A 19,565-nucleotide genomic window follows, 5' to 3' on the forward strand; every position below is an offset into this window, starting at 1 on the left:
CAACACACTTACACCTGAGGGGGAAGCTTTTGAGGGATAAGCTAAGGAGTTTTGTGCAACAGGTCCAAGCATTGCTGTCATTAAGCTCTTTACATCCATCCTGATTTGAAAACATGAGAGAATGTACACCCCGAGTATTAATTGTATCGTGTAAGAAATTTAATGCGGAATTATGGAAGAACTATTTTAATTGTTAGCTGCAATATCTTATAACTTTTCACGTCATCAAAAAGCGCCCTGGAAACTGAAGAATTATAAACACATTAAAACTGATTTATTTCGGTTTTTTTTAAAAAAAAAACATGTGTATGAAACACCCAGTTACCTTAAGCAAATTCACTTAACGGTGAAACAGCCTTTCTCTGACATCAGACTTATACAATCAGAAATCATTATACAGTGATCTAGTCAAGACATGAAATGGAGCGGTTTTTGTCAAACAAACAAGCCAGAGCATGCGTTTTATTAACACCGATGACAAAAGAAAGGTTATCCAGTTTAGGGAACACGTTTTAAGCCTTTAACAACTACAGAAACGGTATGATGTAACTCCGACGTAACTTTTGCCCTCTTTCCCGCATGACCTTCACAGTCGCGTGTTTCATGAGGACCCAGGCTGGCTTCACTACTCCGCCACACGAAATAAGCTAATACTAACGTATCGAGCTCTTTAATAATTCAATTAGTATTTTAAAACATATATTTGGTGGAATTCAGTCTCGTGTTAAGTGAAAGACTTTCGAATAGTCTCATTGATTTTGTAATTTGCTACAGGCAATTGCTAGACACCTATACGTAGGTCCTTTTGGCCTTGTCTGGTGCAACCCATGTGTGCTGGATAGTTCCAGAAAGCCGAGACGCTGTAGGGGAGGTTGAGCCTTTTGCACGAATTTAATTTGCCCCCTTAAGGAAAGCTGCACGTTTCTCTTGACTTTGCCTTCCCCCGAAGACGTAAAGGGTATTTGTGCTTGTAAAGCGTCTGTCGTGTTTTTTAAAAATATTTGCTGCGCTAAAGATTTAGACCAGCTGAGTCAAATCCTTTCACCGGCCTTTAATTTTAAAAAGCAGAGTCGCCGTCATGATGCTGAATGTGGCCAAAACCGCGACAAGGTCTCTCCTGCACACTCATAAGACTTGTTCCAGGAATTTGTCCTCAGCTGTGAGAAAGGTGAGCGAGCTGCGGTTTTTTTTTTTGTTTTCCTAGGAATGCCCCCGAATATTAACTGTACTGAACGTCATAGGAGAAGATTAGGGGTTGTAAGGACATGTTGTACCTATGCGATCAGTTTTTTCGTTCGCGGGGTGGGTGAAAAAAGTGATTACCGTGGCAAGATCATTAATAAAAGTCAACCTAAATATGTCCAGTTTCCGAGCATTTCTGTTCTGTTCAGTTGTCTTCATGATCACCCTTTCATATTACTCGCCGGTGGAATCCTGACAAGTGACAGCAGAGATTGCTTAGGGCATTTTCTAGAAAAAAATATTTCAGTTCCTTTGGCGATTGCCTGTCCACTGCAAAGGTAGAAACTCGTTTTTAGTTCTTAAGATTCTTTTTTTAAGATTACATATGGGCTTGGTGCTGAATAGGCCTTGTAGGAACCCATATATATATAGGAGACTATATATATATATCTCCAGTTCACAGGCTGTGTGCCAGATCAGTATTCGAGTGCTTGTTTACGACGATATTAAAAATAAAAAACCCAAACTCTAAACTCAAGTGTGTGTAGCCGGCCGGGCCCGACCGACGTCTGGCGCAGCTCCGGCTTGTGTAACATCCACGTTCTGCACATGTTGTCGACCTTCAGTCTGCTACAACGACATGACCAAGCGGGGAGTCTCAATGCTTCCATTTCTTTTAGTATCCCGGGTCTCACTGTAGTTGTCGCCCCGTAAGATGGCGAATTAGTTGATAGCGTTTGTGACCTTCAACGGCATGTCCCTGAAGCGCTGTAGAGAGAGGCGATCCCTTCATTCATTATCGCCGTGGTGCTGCAAGCTGTGCAGAGCCGGATAACCCATCGCGTACGTGTTATGACGCTTCAACTACCCTCTGTTGTACATGTATGTGCTGGATTTTCGTAGCTTCGGTGCTTACTCGAGGGTTGAACGAGTTACGTGACTGTGCTGAAGCGTGTTGAATGAAGCTACACGTCATTGCCGTCTTGTGTTTCCAGTACACTCGTGGGGGCTGCATTAACCCCAATCGCTTTGTGTCTTGCAGGGGTGCTGGAACGCCCTGAGCGGAGATGCTGTCCGGACAGTGTCCCGGCGTGACTATGCGTGAGTAGGGGTTACGTGTGATTGTGCCGCGGGGACGGTTCTCGTCTTCCCAGTGCTGTTGCAGCATGAGGTCGGCGAGGGGCACGGAGTATGAACTGGGGCGTCCTGTTTGTGTTACAGGTCAGAAGCCATCAAAGGTTCGGTCATCGGTATTGACCTGGGAACTACCAACTCCTGCGTGGCGGTGATGGAGGGGAAACAGTCCAGGGTAAGGGGTCGAGACCGCTTTGCACTCATCTTCTTCCGGTAACCTCGGGCTTGACTCGCTGACACTACAAAATACGTCCATTCCCTGAAGGTCTTGAATGGGCCTAACGGGATCCGCAGAAAGGTGTGCTCTTGTCTGTAGTGTGATGTGTGCTGGCTCAGACATCTGGAAGGATTGCTGTTGAAGTCAGTGACTTCAGCAGCAATTGAAGTCATTGAAGCAATTACACAGGCCAGGCGCCTGTGTAAGCGAGTCTGGCGGTGTAGGTTCTTGCCTGTGGCTTTACACTCGCCATTGGAGCACCAAGGAGAACGGGTCCAGCGTCCTGCATCCTCAGGTCCCCTCCGTTCATCTGTTCAGTCACGGGTTCGAGCGTTCTCGACCAGTTCTGCCAAAAACAGAGTACGAAAGCAAAGAGGCACACAGAGGACCAGTTAAATAAAAGCCCTTCCTATAAGATGAGGATTTTGAGTCTGGGTTTGAAAGAGCTCGGGGGGGGTGACTCTCTGATATCCATAGGCATAGAGTTCCAGAGCTATGGGGCATAACAGGAGAAGGCCCTGTCACTCATAGAGTGTAGACGGGCTTGGGGGGCAGATAGGAGATCACAATTAGGAGAGCGAAGGTTGTGAGGTGGGGAGTAGGACGGTAGTGGCTCAGAAAGGTGCCAAGTCACGTAGTGCCTTATAGGTGAGTATGAGGATCTTGAGGTCGACACAAAACCTGCCAGGAAACCAGTGCAAGGACCCCAGGATGGGAGTGATGTGATCACTTGCACTACCTGGTCAGGATTCTGACTGCCGAATTCTGGATCTATCGAGCAAACTACAGTAGGCAAGTGGGGCGTGACGGGAATCAGTTCAAGAAGCGATGGAAGTGTTGAGCAGCTTCAGGGGCTGGGTGGAGAAGGGCATTGACGGGCTGTCTGCTCTGTGGGGCAGGTGCTGGAGAATGCAGAGGGGGCACGGACGACGCCCTCGGTGGTGGCCTTCAGCGCTGACGGGGAGAGGCTGGTGGGGATGCCAGCCAAGCGCCAGGCTGTCACCAACCCCAGCAACACCTTGTACGCCACCAAGCGTCTGATTGGGCGTCGCTACGATGATCCGGAAGTCCAGAAAGACTTGTAAGTCTTGGGTCTTTTTTGAATGCGTATCTCCGGGGCATTCGTCACTTGAAGACACCTATCAAAAGCCGTTTTATGTGGGTGGTCCCCCATCTTATGTCAGTTCATACCTGCAGTTGACCAGTTGACAGGCTTCCTAGAGAGATTTGCCCACTCGTAAACAAAAACAAATGCTTTGACCGCGCTGAATGCATGCCTTTGTCCCGCAGGAAGAACGTGCCCTATAAGATTGTCCGCGCCTCTAACGGCGACGCCTGGGTGGAGGCGCATGGGAAGGTGTACTCCCCCAGCCAGGTCGGGGCATTCGTCCTCATGAAGATGAAGGAGACAGCAGGTGCGTGTTCCATTAGCTGAGGTAACCCTGGCTGCTGCTGCTGCTGCAGGTGGTGTTGGTGCACCAGTAGGAGGCGCCGTTCCCGCCCCCGCACAACGATTTCCACACCCTTGAGCAAGCATGTGCAGTACTGCGCGTAGGAGGTGCCGTCCTAGGGATGAGGTGTAGGGCTCTGCACGGGCATACACAGACAGGGTTGGGTAACAGACCTCTAATGGGGTGTCCCGATCCTCAGCTGTTAAAGATCAGAAGGGTGGGGGGGGTCCACGCTGGTGTCCTGGCTACATCCCCCGCTTTTGCTACCTGTGCTAACCCAGTCTGCCTCCTTAATTCATCCACTATGAAGGAATCGGCCACTCCTCCGCCTGGCCTGCTGTGTGGTGGCAGCCACAGTCGCCCCGGCAGGAGCTGAATCTCAGCGGGTGGTTAAATGGGTCCCCTGCTGTGTCGAGCACCTCTAGGTCTCACGAGATAAAGTGCTAGAAAAATGCGAGGAATGGTTAATGTCTGGGATTCTTCCATCCGCCTGGCTCGTTAGTCCTTGTCGCGGTAGATTAAAAAGTTAGAGTCATCGTCTTGGCTCAGTGTAATGAAATGTACATGTTCTCCTCCCCCCCAGAGAATTACCTGGGCCACAACGTGAAGAATGCGGTCATCACAGTGCCTGCTTACTTCAACGACTCCCAGAGACAGGTAAAGAGCACCTGTTGCCTTCGCCCGGGAATTCAGAAGTCACTCGAGCGCAGCACTTCAGCCCTGTAAGAGATGGGGGGGAGCAGTTTTGCGTCGCGTTTCTCCAGTTGTGAACGGTCTTCATGGATAAAAAGAGGTCTGGATCAGCAGGCTGAGGCCCAGTGGTGCTCTCACGCCCTTGGTGTGTGTTTTCAGGCGACGAAGGATGCCGGTCAGATCGCTGGGCTGAACGTGCTGAGGGTCATCAACGAGCCCACGGCTGCCGCCCTGGCCTACGGGCTGGATAAGTCCCAGGACAGAATGTAAGTGTGGAAGTAGGACTAGAGAAATGAGGTGCCCTGGTATAAAATTTTATAGAACACCTTTACAAGAAATTGTCTCGGATCGTAAGAAGTTAAGATTGGTTACAAACAACAGGAGGCCTGTTCAGTAGTTAGTAGTTAATTGATCGAAGGACGTCATCCAGACGTTCCTTAAAAGAAGCCGAGAACCAGCTTCAGCATGGCATCGTAGCTTGTTCTATTCTCCGACAATCCTTTGTGTAAATAACTGCCTCCAGTGTGCAGCTCCAAGTAGCTGAACTTATTAAATCCCTTCTCATCACATAAAGAGCACGCACAGCCTCTCATGACTGTCTGTGCGTGTGTCTCGCTGTCTTGCTTCTTCAGAATTGCAGTGTACGATCTGGGCGGTGGCACCTTTGATATTTCCGTCCTGGAGATCCAGAAGGGGGTGTTCGAGGTGAAGTCCACCAATGGGGACACTTTCCTGGGCGGGGAGGACTTCGACCAGGCCCTGCTGAAGCACATTGTCAAGGAGTTCAAGAGAGAGGTTGGTGTGAAGAGTGAGATCTTTTTGTGCGGACACGTGATCCTGTGTGGGCTTGCAAGCAGGCGCACGATTTGCTGTAATTTCATTGTTCTTTGGGAAGGGTGTCAGTCTGCGCGCTGTGATCTCTATGCACTGGGCCCAGCTCTATCGGGAGTCCTAGATTTTTCTTTATAAGATCTCCATCAGTGCAGAGCAAGGGTGCCTGGATGCGTATGTCTCAGTCCAGCAGATTCGATAGGCAGCCTTTAACTCCTCAGTTTGTAAAGACCCGAAACAGAATGCTGCCTGTTTGACTGCTCCTAGGTGAACTGAACTGTTAACTAATTTAATTTTCATTTTCATGTAAATTTCAAATTAAGATTTCTTTCAGCCTTGAAGGACCAGTTCCCTTAATTGAAATCATCTGAATCTCAGTGTGTTTCACATCCACATTACAGTTGTTGCTTGTTCAAAGACCTCTTAACGTGTTGGTAAATTCATTACCCAGATTTTTTTGTTTTCCCCTTCAGTTCTCTCTTGTGCTCACGGAAACACAGCGTCTGTGATGTGAATGGAGTGGGGCTGGTGACGGGCGGGATTATGTGATTGAACTTTAACTAGGTTGTGTCTGATGCCTTTTGTCTTGCAGTCTGGCGTGGACCTGACTAAAGACAGCATGGCCCTGCAGCGAGTGAGGGAGGCCTCGGAGAAGGCCAAGTGCGAGCTGTCTTCCTCCCTACAGGTCAATCTTTCTTCTGATAATCCCGGCTGTTTCCCAAGCCCCTTCTCGCCAGCGGTCTTCAGTCTTGTGTTGCAGGAACTTGGAAGAGTTTTAAATATTGGTCCCCGTTAGTTTCTTTTTATATTCCGTCCACCTGTCCCATGGTTTTCTCCTCCAGTCGTGTTTTAAGTCTGTGCTATAAGTTTGCTACAGTGAAATTTATATTGATTGTAGGATTAGTCCCAACACAAGACCTGGGAGTCCCCGGTAGTGCAGGTGTGTGGGATATTGTATTCCAGAGATCTGTGGCGTAAATGATTATATAGTTCTGGATTTTGGCCTCCTGTGCAACAGGTTGTTTCACGTCAGAGGCTCTTCGCCTGCTCATCCCAGCGGCAGTCAGCTGCGCAGGCGTGCTGCCGTGCCTGCGCCGGTGTTACTCTGCTGGGAGAGGAAGGCGCTGCCTGTGTGGTCGGGCTCTAGGAGGCGCTGTTTTAGCGGCTGCTGGTGCCGGGCTGTGGCAGTGCTTTGCCCCTCCGAGAGTGGGCTGCCCCCCAACACTGGGGGCAGCCCTAGTCTGGGGGCACACAGATTATAAGGTTAGAAAGGACTGTTTTCCCCGGTGGCGTTAATTAGCTGCTGCTTTTATTTCTGTGAATATTTTCACACCAGGAGGAGGTCTGTTTTTTAGCATTTCTGAGGATATTTTAAAATGCTGTGTTAGTGGTGCAGTTTTATTTTTTGGGTGTCCTTTCACATTCTGCTTGTGTATTGGGCATAAGAGAGGGGTGCACAACTCCAGTTCCTGGAGGGCCAAAAGGGTTCTGGTTTTCTTTGTACCTGAGCCCTCGATTATGTAATTGGAGAAGACCAAGCCTTTCCCGGCTCTAAAGGTTTAAAGAGCACCGAGGTCAGGAGCTGATCTGCGCTGCCAGGAAGTCGGCTGTCGTCTTGGTCTCGGGCTAAATCAGCAGGGCGCTGCTAACCGGCCCTTCTCTCTCTGCTCCACGCAGACCGACATCAACCTGCCCTACCTGACGATGGACGCCTCCGGCCCCAAGCACTTGAACATGAAGCTGACCCGCTCTCAGTTCGAGGGCATCGTGGCCGACCTGATCCGCCGGACCGTAGCTCCGTGCCAGAAGGCCATGCAGGACGCGGAAGTCGGCAAGAGCGAAATCGGAGAGGTGCTGCTGGTGGGCGGCATGACGCGCATGCCGAAGGTAACCGCTGCGCCCCTCGGCTCGCCGGGCCTCTCCGATGGCCAGATCGGGTTTATCCGAAGTGGATTTCCGCTTCCTGCACCTGTGGTCTGGGGCCACGATTTTGTGACCTTTCCTGTCTGTTCCAGAAGTTGTTCTTGATAAAGCCCCCCCCCACTCCCCCCACTCGTCAGGAACAAAATTAAAAATTCTGGACTGTGGTAAGGAAAACGGCTGTCAATGAAGACAGAGCTGCGGGTGAGCAGGGTCACTGAGTGCCGTCAGAGCAGACCCATTGCACCAGCGAAGGACACACAGCTAAAAAACATGTTCTAACCAGCCTCCACTTTATTAGTGTTCAACATCTAGTCCGCTTGACTGCCGTAATGTGCCGGAGTACACTCTTTGTGTAGGCAACTTCGATTCAATGTGTGTTCTCCATTTCCCCTGCTGCCAGTGTACCTCTTCTGATTGAATGCAGGAAACAGTTGTAACTGAAATGACAAGCATTTAGCAAAGGAGTCTTATTCAGAGCTAGGGAAGCAGAACGGAGCAAGTTGTGCTCATCGTGGAAAATATAAGTTGTGCAGATGTGCTTTAAATTCCCTCGCGCCCAGCAGCGTTCGACTGAGCGGGAGACCCACACGCTGGGGTCAGCCCTAGACTGGGGGGTGCTCACCGGCTGAAAACCTGGAAGAATTAACCAGCCTTAACGAGTTTTCTGTGTGGACCAGCAAAGCCGAACTTCATCACTTCTGCTTAATGTATTTAAACTGCTTGCCGTCTTTGGCTTGATTGTGTTTCACTTTATCCTACAATTGTTTCAAAACCGTGCTAGAACGAAGCTTTCCTCGAGTCTCTGCACATGTAAACGGGCTCTTGCGGACGTGCGTCTCTGCGGAGTCTGACGCCTGCTCCGGTGTCCCGCCCCAGGTGCAGCAGACCGTGCAGGACCTGTTCGGCCGCGCCCCCAGCAAGTCGGTGAACCCCGACGAGGCGGTGGCCATCGGGGCCGCCATCCAGGGCGGGGTGCTGGCGGGGGACGTCACGGACGTGCTGCTGTTGGACGTCACCCCCCTGTCGCTGGGCATCGAGACCCTGGGGGGGGTCTTCACCAAGCTCATCAACCGCAACACCACCATCCCCACCAAGAAGAGCCAGGTGGGGACCCCGCTCTGCCCTCCCTGCGGAGCCGCTCCTGGAGGCCCACTCGCCTGCTGGTGTTCATTCCAGCCCAGCTTAATTACTTCATTGAAGCCTTAATTGAATTAATGAGCTGCTTGATTGGAACATTAGCAAAACATTGCTTTGTCAGCTCGTTACAACATGACTTTGTCAGCTCACGAGCCTGGGATTAGATTTTAATTTGGGAATGCAATTGGTAAAGGGCTGCCTCCAAGGAGCGTAAAATCTGAAAACAGTCACGCAGTGCAGTTTCATCCTGTGATTGAGTCCAATGAAAATTCAGTGGTGGAGCTGTCAGCTTGGCCAGAACAGAACAGAAACCGACAGGAGTGTGGGTCTCTAGGATCGGGATGCCTGGGGTACACGGAGACCCCCTGCAGGGGTGCATGACAGTTCCTTGATTTGTACCAGCAGCATGTGGTTGCCAGTGTCTTTACCCCGTCTCCCTGCCCACAGGTCTTCTCCACCGCCGCCGACGGGCAGACGCAGGTGGAGATCAAGGTGTGCCAGGGAGAGAGAGATATGGCAGCCGACAACAAGCTTCTGGGCCAGTTCACTCTGGTAGGCGTCGCCTCTCTTTCTTCGCCGTGCAGGGTGGGGCTGGGTTATTAACAGCCCCCCAGCCCCCCATCACTCATCTGTGATTTCATGCCTTAGTATTTTTCCGACTTCATGTACCTTAACGGCTCCCCAAGGTTCATGACCCAGCTGATGTTTGGCTTGAAGGAGCCAGCTGATCTGTCAGCCATTGCATAGCATCGCCGGTCTGTCCGCCCCTCTCATCCCAATGCGGTCTCGTCTCGTCTCTCCAGGTGGGGATCCCCCCTGCCCCCCGAGGGGTGCCCCAGATTGAGGTCACCTTTGACATCGATGCCAACGGAATTGTGCACGTATCCGCCAAGGACAAGGGCACCGGGCGGGAGCAGCAGAGTAAGGACGCATTTTTACTCTAATCTCATAGTGGATCTGTCTCGTCTCCTGTAGCAGCTGTGCTGTGATGCTTTCTATCAACACATCATTCTGACCCAAAACCGGGGAGAGAGTTTCTACCACTGAGCACAGACACTGCTATGACACCAGGAGGATTTCAGTTGTTTTAGGAATATCGGAATTTAAAAAATCGCCAGCTTTATTGGTTATTTAATTGCTTGATTTGGCGTTATAATGTGTGATGAGCGTGAGATTGTTTTTAAGGCTGGTTTCTTCAACGATTTTCTTTCACGTTTTAACTCCTCGCGTCGAGGGTCAGCGACGGTCAGTCACGCTTGCGATTTCCTTGCCGTTTCCACAGTCGTGATCCAGTCGTCCGGGGGTCTCAGTAAAGATGACATCGAGAACATGATTAAGAACGCAGAGAAGTACGCCGAGGAGGACAGGAGGAGGAAGGTGGGTAGGGGGTGTGGTTGCAGGAGAGCTGCTCCTTTTCCTGAGTGCAGTGCGGTCCCGATTCCCATCGCTCCTCTTCCCCAGGGGGGCAGCTTGACGCTTTTCGGAAAGCACACACCAACGATGCACAAAAGGGGATGCTTCAGAGTTCGCTCTGGGTTAACGCATCTGTTGCGATTCGGAGATGGTCAGAAATTTATTGGGCTGGCAGGGGGCACCTGTAGAGGGTTTGACATTTCTCGGACCAGCTGAACAATCTGTGGAGTTCGTATTCTGTGTTAAGGTTTAAATGTTTGTGCCAAGTCGACTCTAGGACGTAGGTTGTTACTTACAGTCAAATCTAGGGCCTAAAGAGACTTGGGAATGTCCATCCAGCAGATGGACCTTGGCCTCTCTGGTTTCAGCTCTCCAGGTGCCTCCACAGCAAAACTTATTTCAACACTGCACTGAGCTACACTGTGCCTTTTTGAATCTGTGAACTGGTGCATTCAGAACCCAAATCCTGCCGAAGCAAGATCTGGGAATTGGTTTTAGGCATCTGTTTCAACAGCGAGCAGGTTTTAGACTGTTAACATGGCATAGCGTGTGTGACTGTTTTTTTTTTTGTGCTTTGCCCAGGAACGTGTAGAGGCTGTGAACATGGCGGAGGGTATCGTCCATGACACCGAGTCCAAGATGGAGGAGTTTAAGGACCAGCTCCCTGCTGATGAGGTGTGTCTCTCGTTGGGAGCAGCAGGAGAGCTCAGTGCCTCTTAGTGAAGAGCTGTGCCGTGAATGTGACAACTGACTTCTTCTGCAGAACTGTTTGTGTTTAGCGGAGGTCTGATGGGTCTTGAGATAAAGTGAAGTCACCCCCTTTTCAATACTGTTTTACCCAAAGTGATGCTGTAAGCTTTCTGTTTGTAGTTTTGTAAATGTTAAAATGTCATGAAAGTGTCTGGGGTTGTGGCTCACTTGTCTAAGGAGACAGGATTTCTGAACACTTTCTTTGGTCCACTCCTCTGCCCCGTTTCTGTCATTTTTGGGCTTTTGCGGACGTCTTCAACAGTTGTCTGTGACCAAGAAAAGCCGAGTGTGTCCCCCCCCGTTCGCCTGCGCATATCAACGTGTGTTTTTCCTCTCTCTCCCCGTTTTCCCCCGAAGTGCAACAAGCTCAGAGAAGAGATCGCCAAAGTGCGAGAGCTGCTGTCGCGGAAGGACAGCGAGACGGGGGAGAGCATCAAGCAGGCGGCCTCCAACCTGCAGCAGGCCTCCCTCAAGCTGTTCGAGATGGCCTACAAGAAGGTGAGGGGCCCTTAACCAGGCTTGGCAGTGTGGGGTAGCGGACAGGGCTCTGGGCTCCAAACTGGGTAGTCATGGGTTCAAATCCCAGGTGTAGAACACTTCTGTTGCTCCCCTGAAGAGGGCGCTTCACGTCTGATGACTGGAGTGCAAGTCCCAGCTGAATAGAGAGAAGATCTAAATCACTCTGGGTTGAATTAAGAATTAAAGATTGGTCATCGTTTAATTTCAGAGTACGGTTTTTAGCCATCGTCTTTTCACTAGTTATTAATTTACCCTTCTTGGATAATTGGTCTGGGTTGGTAAGAAGGTGAAGGCAAATGAAAATGTGCCCTTATTAATGTTCTAAAGTGCACTCTTGAGTTGTCTTTTTTGTTAAATTGTCACCCCCCCCCACCTCCTTTGTAAATGAATAGTCTTTTTGAACGGCGGCGTGGCTGTGCACAGTGCGCGATGAGACCAGGTGGCTTCACGTGTGACCTGTGTTCAGAGGCAGCTGCAGGACCCAAACGGCCGGGGTTCTTTTCCACATGCGGTGCACCTGATGCTCAGTGCAAGCACCCGGGGGGGTATCCTGCTCGCTGCAGCTTCGGGAAGACCTGACCTGTGGCTCTCCTCTGGTTTCCAGATGGCGTCGGAGAGGGAGGGCAGCAGCAGCGGCGGCGGCGACGGCGGCTCCGGCTCCGGCGCCAGCGGAGAGGAGAAGAAGGAGGGGCAGCAGTAGAGGCCTGGCGCTGGCCAGTGGGACTGAAGGGCTTGGGAGAGTAGACCGCTTGCTGTCCTGAGCAACTGATGCACACAAGTCATTCTCGCATACTGTGTTTTTGCAGTATTTCTTTCTCGAAGATATTTGTCTTTTTTTTTTTCTCCTCCTTTCATTGTAATTTAATGGTTCGGAAAAAGTGTATCTTGTTGGCGTTTTTTTTTTTTTTTTAATTTCCGTTGTAAAGTAGTAAAGGGGTAGGGTAATGGGTGCGCCACCTGGGCTTTCCCCCGAGTTTGCCACGAGGACGGACCTGGCCTCTCCAGTCCTGCGGTCGTGCTCTTCTCCCCCTTCGGACTTCACCAGCGGGCCCCGGGGGAGCAGCTCGGAAGAACGCGGGCAGCGTGGCCCCCGGCACGGGTCGGCCCGCGCGACGGCGCAGCGAGAGATTCGGATTTCGCATCTCGCTCCAGGGGACGACGGAGCCCGCCCCGATCCCCCGCGCCCGTTCCTGGAGAACCTGGAGCCTCGTGTGAAATGAAGTTTAACAGTGTGAGCCTCTGTGACTTTTCACTACTGTTGGGAGGCCGGATTCAGTGTTCTGAGGAAGGGGGGGGTTTATTGACGCCTGTGGGGAAAGGGAGGCGGTGCAAGGGGTGGGCAGCGGGCACAACAACTTGGTTGCCTAGCAACGCGAGTCAAGGCCTGGCCCTGATGGGCCGGGCCAGAGCTGGTGGCCTCTTCGGGCTTCCTGTCGCTCCTGCCCGTGGCAGCCTGGGCCTTGATGAAGAGGGGGGACACCCGGGTGAAAGAGGGGTGAATGTGTTCTTTCAGAAGCGACGGTCTGAGGAGGGGCAAGGGGAACCCTTTCCCACAGGGCTGTTCAAAGACATTTACAGCGCTGCGGGAGAAGCAGGTCTCGGATTCCTAAAGCATCCTGAAAACGGCCCAGCCATCTGATGAATAGCTGATGAGGCGTCTTATTAACCCCCCCCCACACGCACACTCTGTTCTCTTGTCCGCTATGTCAGCCTGTAGCCAGACTCATTTCTGAATGAAAATATGACCGAGGAGAAGCGGTGATTCTTTGTTTAACAAACAAAAACAAAACATGGTGATTGAAGAAACATGTATCCTAAATATAAAATATAAAATCCTAAAGATTCACATTTCTTATCTGAATGACAGACGTCTTTTTGAATTCGCATCTTTGGTTTCGAAATGAGGGTTCACAGTGAATAAAACTCTTGACAAGTCTGCTAGGTGGGGTGAAATTAAACACACCTGGAAGATACCTGTGGCCCGTTATTGCATTTGATGCCTGAGGTGTGTGAAATGTTGAGTTATGCTAGGGATGGTATACATTTTAGGTTTGGGAGGGTGGGTGTGTTACTGTATGTTATGGAAGCTTTGTAAGTCTGAGCTAACTTGTCAACAGCTTCTGAAATGCCTTTACATTCTTTCACTGTAGAGTTTTATAATAAAATTCAAGATTTAAAAATTTCAAAAATGTGAGTGGCCTTTTCATTATGAAAGATGAATTAGTCCTTTTTTCCCCTCTGGATTTAATAATACTGTCTCAGGGCATATTTTTGTTTTTTTCCTACATAACCACGGGCTCCAGTATCAGCCTGAACCAACCTTTGGATGTTGGAGAGTTCAAGGTGCAATTTAAATAATTAGTTTTGACCTCTTGGTGCAAATTGCTTTTTTTCCCACAAACTCCATTAACTGTTGCTCGTGAAATTATGTAATGTTATAAAAAAAGTTAACTGGGTGCATCGATGTGGAAGCTTTGTTAGCTTTCACTCTTTGAATCTTGTTGCAACATGTTGAAAGTGCCGCAATGGTCGCCATGTTGGCTCTATAGGAGCACAGGAGAAGAACCAAAATGGACATCTTACCACCGTTAAGCGCGCGCACCCGAGAGTATTCTCGGAGGTTGCGGTGTGATCGTATCCCAGAATTCTCCAGGCGGAACCAACCTATCAAGGTGCCAATATCGATGGTGCGCGGGTACGCTATAAAAGCGAAGAGCGCCGGACTGTCGGCCTCTTGAGATGGAAGTTGGAGAAGTTGAGGAGGAAGGTGAGTTTCTTTAGCCAATACCTGCCTTATTCATTTTGTTTACTCGCTGCTGTTGTTTTTTGAGATTGTGCGGCGCTCCTTTCCCGTTCTGTTTCTAGCAACAGGTTTTAGTCTGTGTTTAATTTGTTTTCGCTTTTGTTTCTGGCGTGTTCAGTTAAGTTCATCGCCTGTTGCGTTTTACTTCATAGTGACTGTATATAACGTAAGCTAGCTTTGATAGAAGATTAAAAACGCGTCTTTATTTTTTTAGTTCTTTGGGTACTCCTTAAGTTTTTTTTCTTTTAAAGTCTAAAGACGTCGATATTTTCAGATTTAAGGCGCATGTCGCGGCTCCCTGCTCTACACCGCTCTGTTGGTCCGGACGCGTGTAGCAGCGAGGTTTCGAAACGGTGTTTGAAACAAGTTTCCTTTCGGAAATAATGTGTACAACCCGCTGTTCCCTCTGTATGCTCCGTCGGGAGGGTCTTGCAAGTGCTTGAGATCGACGGACAGCTCAGAGAGCTGCCTAACCCCCCCGCGGAAGCTGTGGCGAATAGTGAACACACACACTGACTCCACGTTGTGTCTAACTGAGACTGCTGGTTTTAAAAAGCAATTTAAAACCTTCCCGTTTATTTTTCTAAAATGTAGGGGTTTGCTACTTGGATCTTTTAGTTGCCTTTCAGCCAAAGCAGTAAACGAAAGTTGTTTTTTTGGTGGGGGTGGGGGTTGTGACCTTGCTCTTGATAGCCAGGGTAGGGTTGACTTTTCTGACCGCGGTCAGTGCCCGGAGCCTGTGGGCTGCCCGCCTGCTGGCTTGGAGTCGGTTCGCCGCTGGCGCCTGAGCCGGAGTCCTTTTTGATCGGGCTGGGACCCTGCCCGCCTCCTCCTCCGCCGACAGCTGCCCCGGGGTGGCCCCTCGCAGCGTCCATCACCCCCTTTTAAACCGATGCGATCTTTGCTCGGCTCGTTTCGTGACTGGGGAGCTTGGGATGGGGCACAGCTTGCAGTCGCGACTAAGTGCAAACTAATGTGACCCTAGACTGCGTTTTCATGGCGAAAGTCTGACATGTGAAAGTGACGTAATATAGAGCTGCGGGCGCTTTTAATGGACCTGGATAATGACAAGTGCTTACACTCGCGTAGCACTCCACTCGCAGCGCTTTACAGGTCATGGGGATCCCCTCCACCACCACCGGTGTGCAGCCCCACCCGCATGATGCACCAGTACGCTCCCCACACCCCAGCTCTCAGTGGGGGAGGAGAACAAGGGGGAGTGATGAAGCCAGTTTATAGACGGGGATTATTGGGAGGCCATGATTGGTAAAGGCCAATGGAGAATTTGGCCAGGATGCCAGGGTGACACCCCTACTCTGACCCTCATGTATTTCCCCAGATTCTTCTGATTCTCCTAAAATAATAATTCTTTACACTTATATAGCGCTTTTTCTGGACACTCCACTCAAAGTGCTTTACAGGTAATGGGGATCCCCTCCACCACCACCACTAATGTGCAGCATCCGCCTGCTTTTATGGACTAAGATTACAAGGTTCTCTCAAACAAAAAAACAATGTCTCTTTCTAGATGGCTGGGATTTGGTGGACCCTACCTGAAGAGGGCTGCCTGTGGCATACGGCGCCCAAGTCAAGATGGCGGCCGTGGTCTCTACTGCCTGGGTGACTGTTCGCGCGGTGGGAGCAGGTGCGCGTCTCTCCACTTCTGCGCAGGTGCAGTTTCGTGCCGTCCCCGTGGGGGTCCGAGTGACCGCTCTGCCTACCCCCCCCCCACCCCCCCATTGTGTGTCATCCCAGCGGCAGTCAGCTGCGCAGGCGTGCTGCCGTGCCTGCGCCGGTGTTACTCTGCTGGGAGAGGAAGGCGCTGCCTGTGTGGTCGGGCTCTAGGAGGCGCTGTTTTAGCGGCTGCTGATGCCGGGCTGTGGCAGTGCTTTGCCCCTCCGAGAGTGGGCTGCCCCCCAACACTGGGGGCAGCCCTAGTCTGGGGGCACACAGATTATAAGGTTAGAAAGGACTGTTTTCCCTGGTGGCCTTCATTAGCTGCTGCTTTTATTTCGGTGAAGATTTTCACATCAGCTGTACGTCTGTTAACATTTCTCCATGTTTCAAAATGCTGTGTAGAGGTGCGGTTAGATCGTTTTAGGGCTTTTCATTCACATGCATTCTGCTTGCGTATTGGACAGGAGGGGGGTGCACAACTCCAGTTCCTGGAGGGCCAGAGGGTTTCTGGTTTTCTTTCTACTTGAGGCTTGATTACCTAATTGGTCCCCTTATAAAGGGGAACACGAAGCCTTTCCTGGTTCTCCGCACCTCTGAGAGTGGGCTGCTCTCCAACACTGGCTATAATAGGCCGTGCACCCCGTAACCTGACTGGGGAATGGGGGCTAGATTCTGAGGGATTGAAAAGTGTCTGTGACTGGCGTATTGAGAAAATGATGATGTATTTGTGGGCTGCTAATAAAACATTCTTGTGATTCTGCTGCTGTAGGACTGGCTGATCAGGATGCGATCCTGTAGGGATCCGAGGTCTGCAAAATGGCAATCCAGGTGAGTCTGTGGCGAAGGTGCTCTGATTTTAAGATTATCAACGATTTTTTTTATATATAAATCGTTGCACATTGTTTGAGGAAACCAAGAATGTGATTTTGTATCGGTGCCAGGATGGTATCATACTGATTGTCATTGCAGCCTTCATTCTTGGCAGGTATGCATTTAAAGCCCTCACGATACTTAGTGTGATGAGTTCTCCCCCTTCATAAATAAAACACCATAAATCTAAGTGGCATCCTTTAGGTACATATGCCAGCTGTCTGTCACACCGGGGGGCCCTAATTTTTCTTGCCCTTCTCGGGATTGTCAGTGCTGTGACATAGTGAGAACAAATAAATTAATCAGCTTGATCTTGCCCAGCTCTGAGGAGATGTAGAGCGCCACCTAGATCTGTTGATTTTTAAGAATCCACAAGAGACATTTCTCTACACTGCGGTATAAATCTCTCCACAGCAGGTGTGGTTTAAAACTAGGGTATCTTTTTGCCCATGTGCTTTTGAAGAGGCTTTATTAAACCTTGACAAGGGAAGTTGATGTGCATTTCACCAGCATGTGAGAAGCTGAGCTCACATACTTGTATGTAAATATCTCTACATTTCTTTTGTTCATCAGCCTTTTTTCTGCACAAAGTCTGAAACATTAAAAGGGCTCTTTCAGGTGAAGAGCAGGACCGTTCCTATTCATGCAGGCCAATGGCAGAGATTACACCACCTCTGGCCATCACCCCCTTGGGTGCAGAAACTGTGGTTATTTCTGCTCTGAATTGCTTCTTTTGGGTTTCCTGCGTTACCGGTCAAATGGTTGCACTGTCTTTTGATGAGCTTATCTTGATGGAAATGTGTGTGCTCTCTCTCTCTCATCTGGATTGATGGTACTCATTTATTTAATCATCTATATTTGCTGTTGATTTTAAATGTTCAGAGATGAAAAGGATTGTGATCAGAGTCGAGATCATTGAGGTTTGTGGTCGTTCTCGTGGATGGCCCTTTCACAGGTCTGGAGAGGAGAGACGTTCAGGGTTGTTTACGGTGAAATCTCTGTTCTGCAGGGGTGTTTGATGCCGAGGGTGCCCCGCTGAGACTTGCCGAGAGGTGACTGCACTGTGCGAGTGGAGCTATGGAAACCACGCAAGGTAGCCTACCTCAAGCACCTGGGGCGGCCTAGCTACAGCTACCCTACCATGTCGTTCTTGTCAAACCCAAGGCTGTACACTCATAGCAGAGGCAACTTCCTTGTTATGATCCTTTACTCTTGGGGAAATAATGGCCAGGACTTTGGCACAGGTTAAAATGGGACCCATTTCCTTTATAACCTGACTAGAAGATCTGGGACACGGCAAATGTTAACCTGTTTGTTTTCATTCCACCTGGACTGAGTTTGAGACTTCGCACAGCTGCATGCGTGTGAAGTTTCCTGCGTTACCGGTCTTTTGTACGGTCTTTTGTAAGTTTTTGTACGGTTGCCCAACGGGTAAATTTAGGGTTACATTTACATACAAGTTCTTTTAATAACCCCGGTAATGCAATACCTCCATCCATTTTCTAACCAGTTCTTCCAGTTATTGTTGTATGGTACCTATCCCAGCAAGCAACGGGCAAAAAGCAGGGTACATCCTGCACAGCACGCTAGTCCATCAGAGGGAACGCGGTCACACCAGACCCAGTTTTCTCAGAAGCCTATAACCTCCCAGTATGTCTTGGGACTGTGGGAGGAAACCCGTAAGTACAGGGTGAGAATATATAAACTCCATGCAGACAGCACCCCAGGTCTGGATTTGAGCCCTGTGTTAACCACTTCTACTGTGCTCCCTGACAATAAATGGTTAAGAATATTGATACAGCTCATTTGACTTTTTCAATGTCCTGTGTCTTTTCTTTGCTGATGTGATGGTGCTTTATAAGCAGAAAAATCGGCCACTCAGACTGGTGGGAGATCTAGATTGGGCATTCAGGACTAGATTGGGCCAGCTGGGCCTCGGTTGTCCCGTGTTTCAGGGTTCTGAGGCTGAGCCCCTGCCAGCTGTGCCCGTGGGAAGCAGGACCTGTTCTCTGAAGTGTGTGTGATCTTTGAGTTTTTCTCCTAACTGTGTCTTGTTTCCGTTTCTCTTTGTAGATGTTCTGTCAAGGGGCAGCTGAGTTAAGCTGAGAAGCCCGAGTCTTCATCCCATGCTGCATGGAGGTTTATTTTCGCAATGTTGAAATCCGAGAATGCTGTGTGCTTGTTAATGATCAACCCGTTTACATACCTGATGGATCTTCACTGTTGAAATTCAAAACTGTCAATAAAACACTCCGTTTCAAGTCTGGACTATTTCATTTCATGCCATGGATATGCGTGCTGTGATTCGTGAAGTGTGGGAAGCTCATGATTCATCCCAAGTCAGGGGAGCTATCGAAAAAGGAATCTGAATAAAACTTTCCATGCCTGCTGTTGCATAGCTCTATTGTTTCTGAGCCCATTATTCCCGTTTCAGTTGCCAAAAGCAGCATCTTGCTCATGGGGGCGAGTACTGCAAAGGAACAAGTAATAGGTTTATTCCATGCTGAAAAAAGAACAACGTTTCGGCCGTGGAGCCGTCTTCAGGTAGTAGAGTACTGTTGCACTCACAAGAAAGCCTTCAGCCCCAGCGCTGAAAATTAAAATTCTGATGGTATTGAATGGTTTATTGGCTCAGATGAGGACTATTCTTCCTCAAGGGTTAGGAATTTATGGGCAGGCGTTTGTGAACTTTTATAATCCCTTCTCAATACATTATTGCAGCCATGTGTACCACACGCCTCTCATGATATAATATCTTGACTGTACCGTGAATATCCGCGAGTCGGAGAGCGATGCCCGGCCCGTCGGCGGCTGTAGCCCAGGGCTGTTCAAACCTGGCGCCGGGTTTTTATTCCAACTCCGCTCTGCAGATCCAACCGCTTCTCCCAGCCCTTGGTAATCCCGCTCCACCGGCTCTGCCAGAGCCAGGACCGGACACCCTCGCTTGCGATGATCTCTCTCCCCG

The 19,565-nt window shown here is 49.8% G+C and overlaps 1 protein-coding gene, 1 long non-coding RNA gene and 3 other non-coding genes across 5 annotated transcripts; all 5 read left to right on the plus strand.

The window, feature by feature from the left end:
• The first annotated feature begins 814 nt into the window (after window positions 1-814).
• hspa9 (heat shock protein 9) lies at window positions 815-13,439 on the plus strand. Its single transcript, XM_006631934.3, has 17 exons — window positions 815-1,168; window positions 2,225-2,283; window positions 2,404-2,491; window positions 3,433-3,614; window positions 3,824-3,948; window positions 4,568-4,641; window positions 4,837-4,943; window positions 5,310-5,472; window positions 6,101-6,193; window positions 7,186-7,395; window positions 8,308-8,535; window positions 9,016-9,120; window positions 9,372-9,489; window positions 9,851-9,945; window positions 10,564-10,656; window positions 11,089-11,229; window positions 11,855-13,439. Exons 1-17 carry the CDS (start codon window positions 1,079-1,081, stop codon window positions 11,948-11,950), a joined length of 2,067 nt encoding a protein of 688 aa, XP_006631997.3. The 5' UTR covers window positions 815-1,078; the 3' UTR covers window positions 11,951-13,439.
• LOC138241914 (small nucleolar RNA SNORA74) lies at window positions 6,561-6,764 on the plus strand. The gene has a single exon (XR_011191204.1). It is a non-coding gene; the product is annotated as a small nucleolar RNA SNORA74 (small nucleolar RNA).
• LOC138241919 (small nucleolar RNA SNORD63) lies at window positions 9,549-9,620 on the plus strand. The gene has a single exon (XR_011191209.1). It is a non-coding gene; the product is annotated as a small nucleolar RNA SNORD63 (small nucleolar RNA).
• A 499-nt stretch (window positions 13,440-13,938) lies between the features above and the next one.
• Window positions 13,939-18,861, plus strand: LOC107077699 (uncharacterized). The gene is made up of 5 exons (XR_001478698.2): window positions 13,939-14,017; window positions 15,582-15,724; window positions 16,500-16,558; window positions 17,610-17,693; window positions 18,674-18,861. It is a non-coding gene; the product is annotated as an uncharacterized lncRNA (long non-coding RNA).
• On the plus strand, window positions 15,804-16,007 carry LOC138241915 (small nucleolar RNA SNORA74). The gene has a single exon (XR_011191205.1). It is a non-coding gene; the product is annotated as a small nucleolar RNA SNORA74 (small nucleolar RNA).
• Window positions 18,862-19,565: the final 704 nt, after the last annotated feature.

The sequence above is a fragment of the Lepisosteus oculatus genome, chromosome 11 (assembly GCF_040954835.1).
Source record: "Lepisosteus oculatus isolate fLepOcu1 chromosome 11, fLepOcu1.hap2, whole genome shotgun sequence".
NCBI classification, from domain to species: Eukaryota; Metazoa; Chordata; class Actinopteri; order Semionotiformes; family Lepisosteidae; genus Lepisosteus; species Lepisosteus oculatus.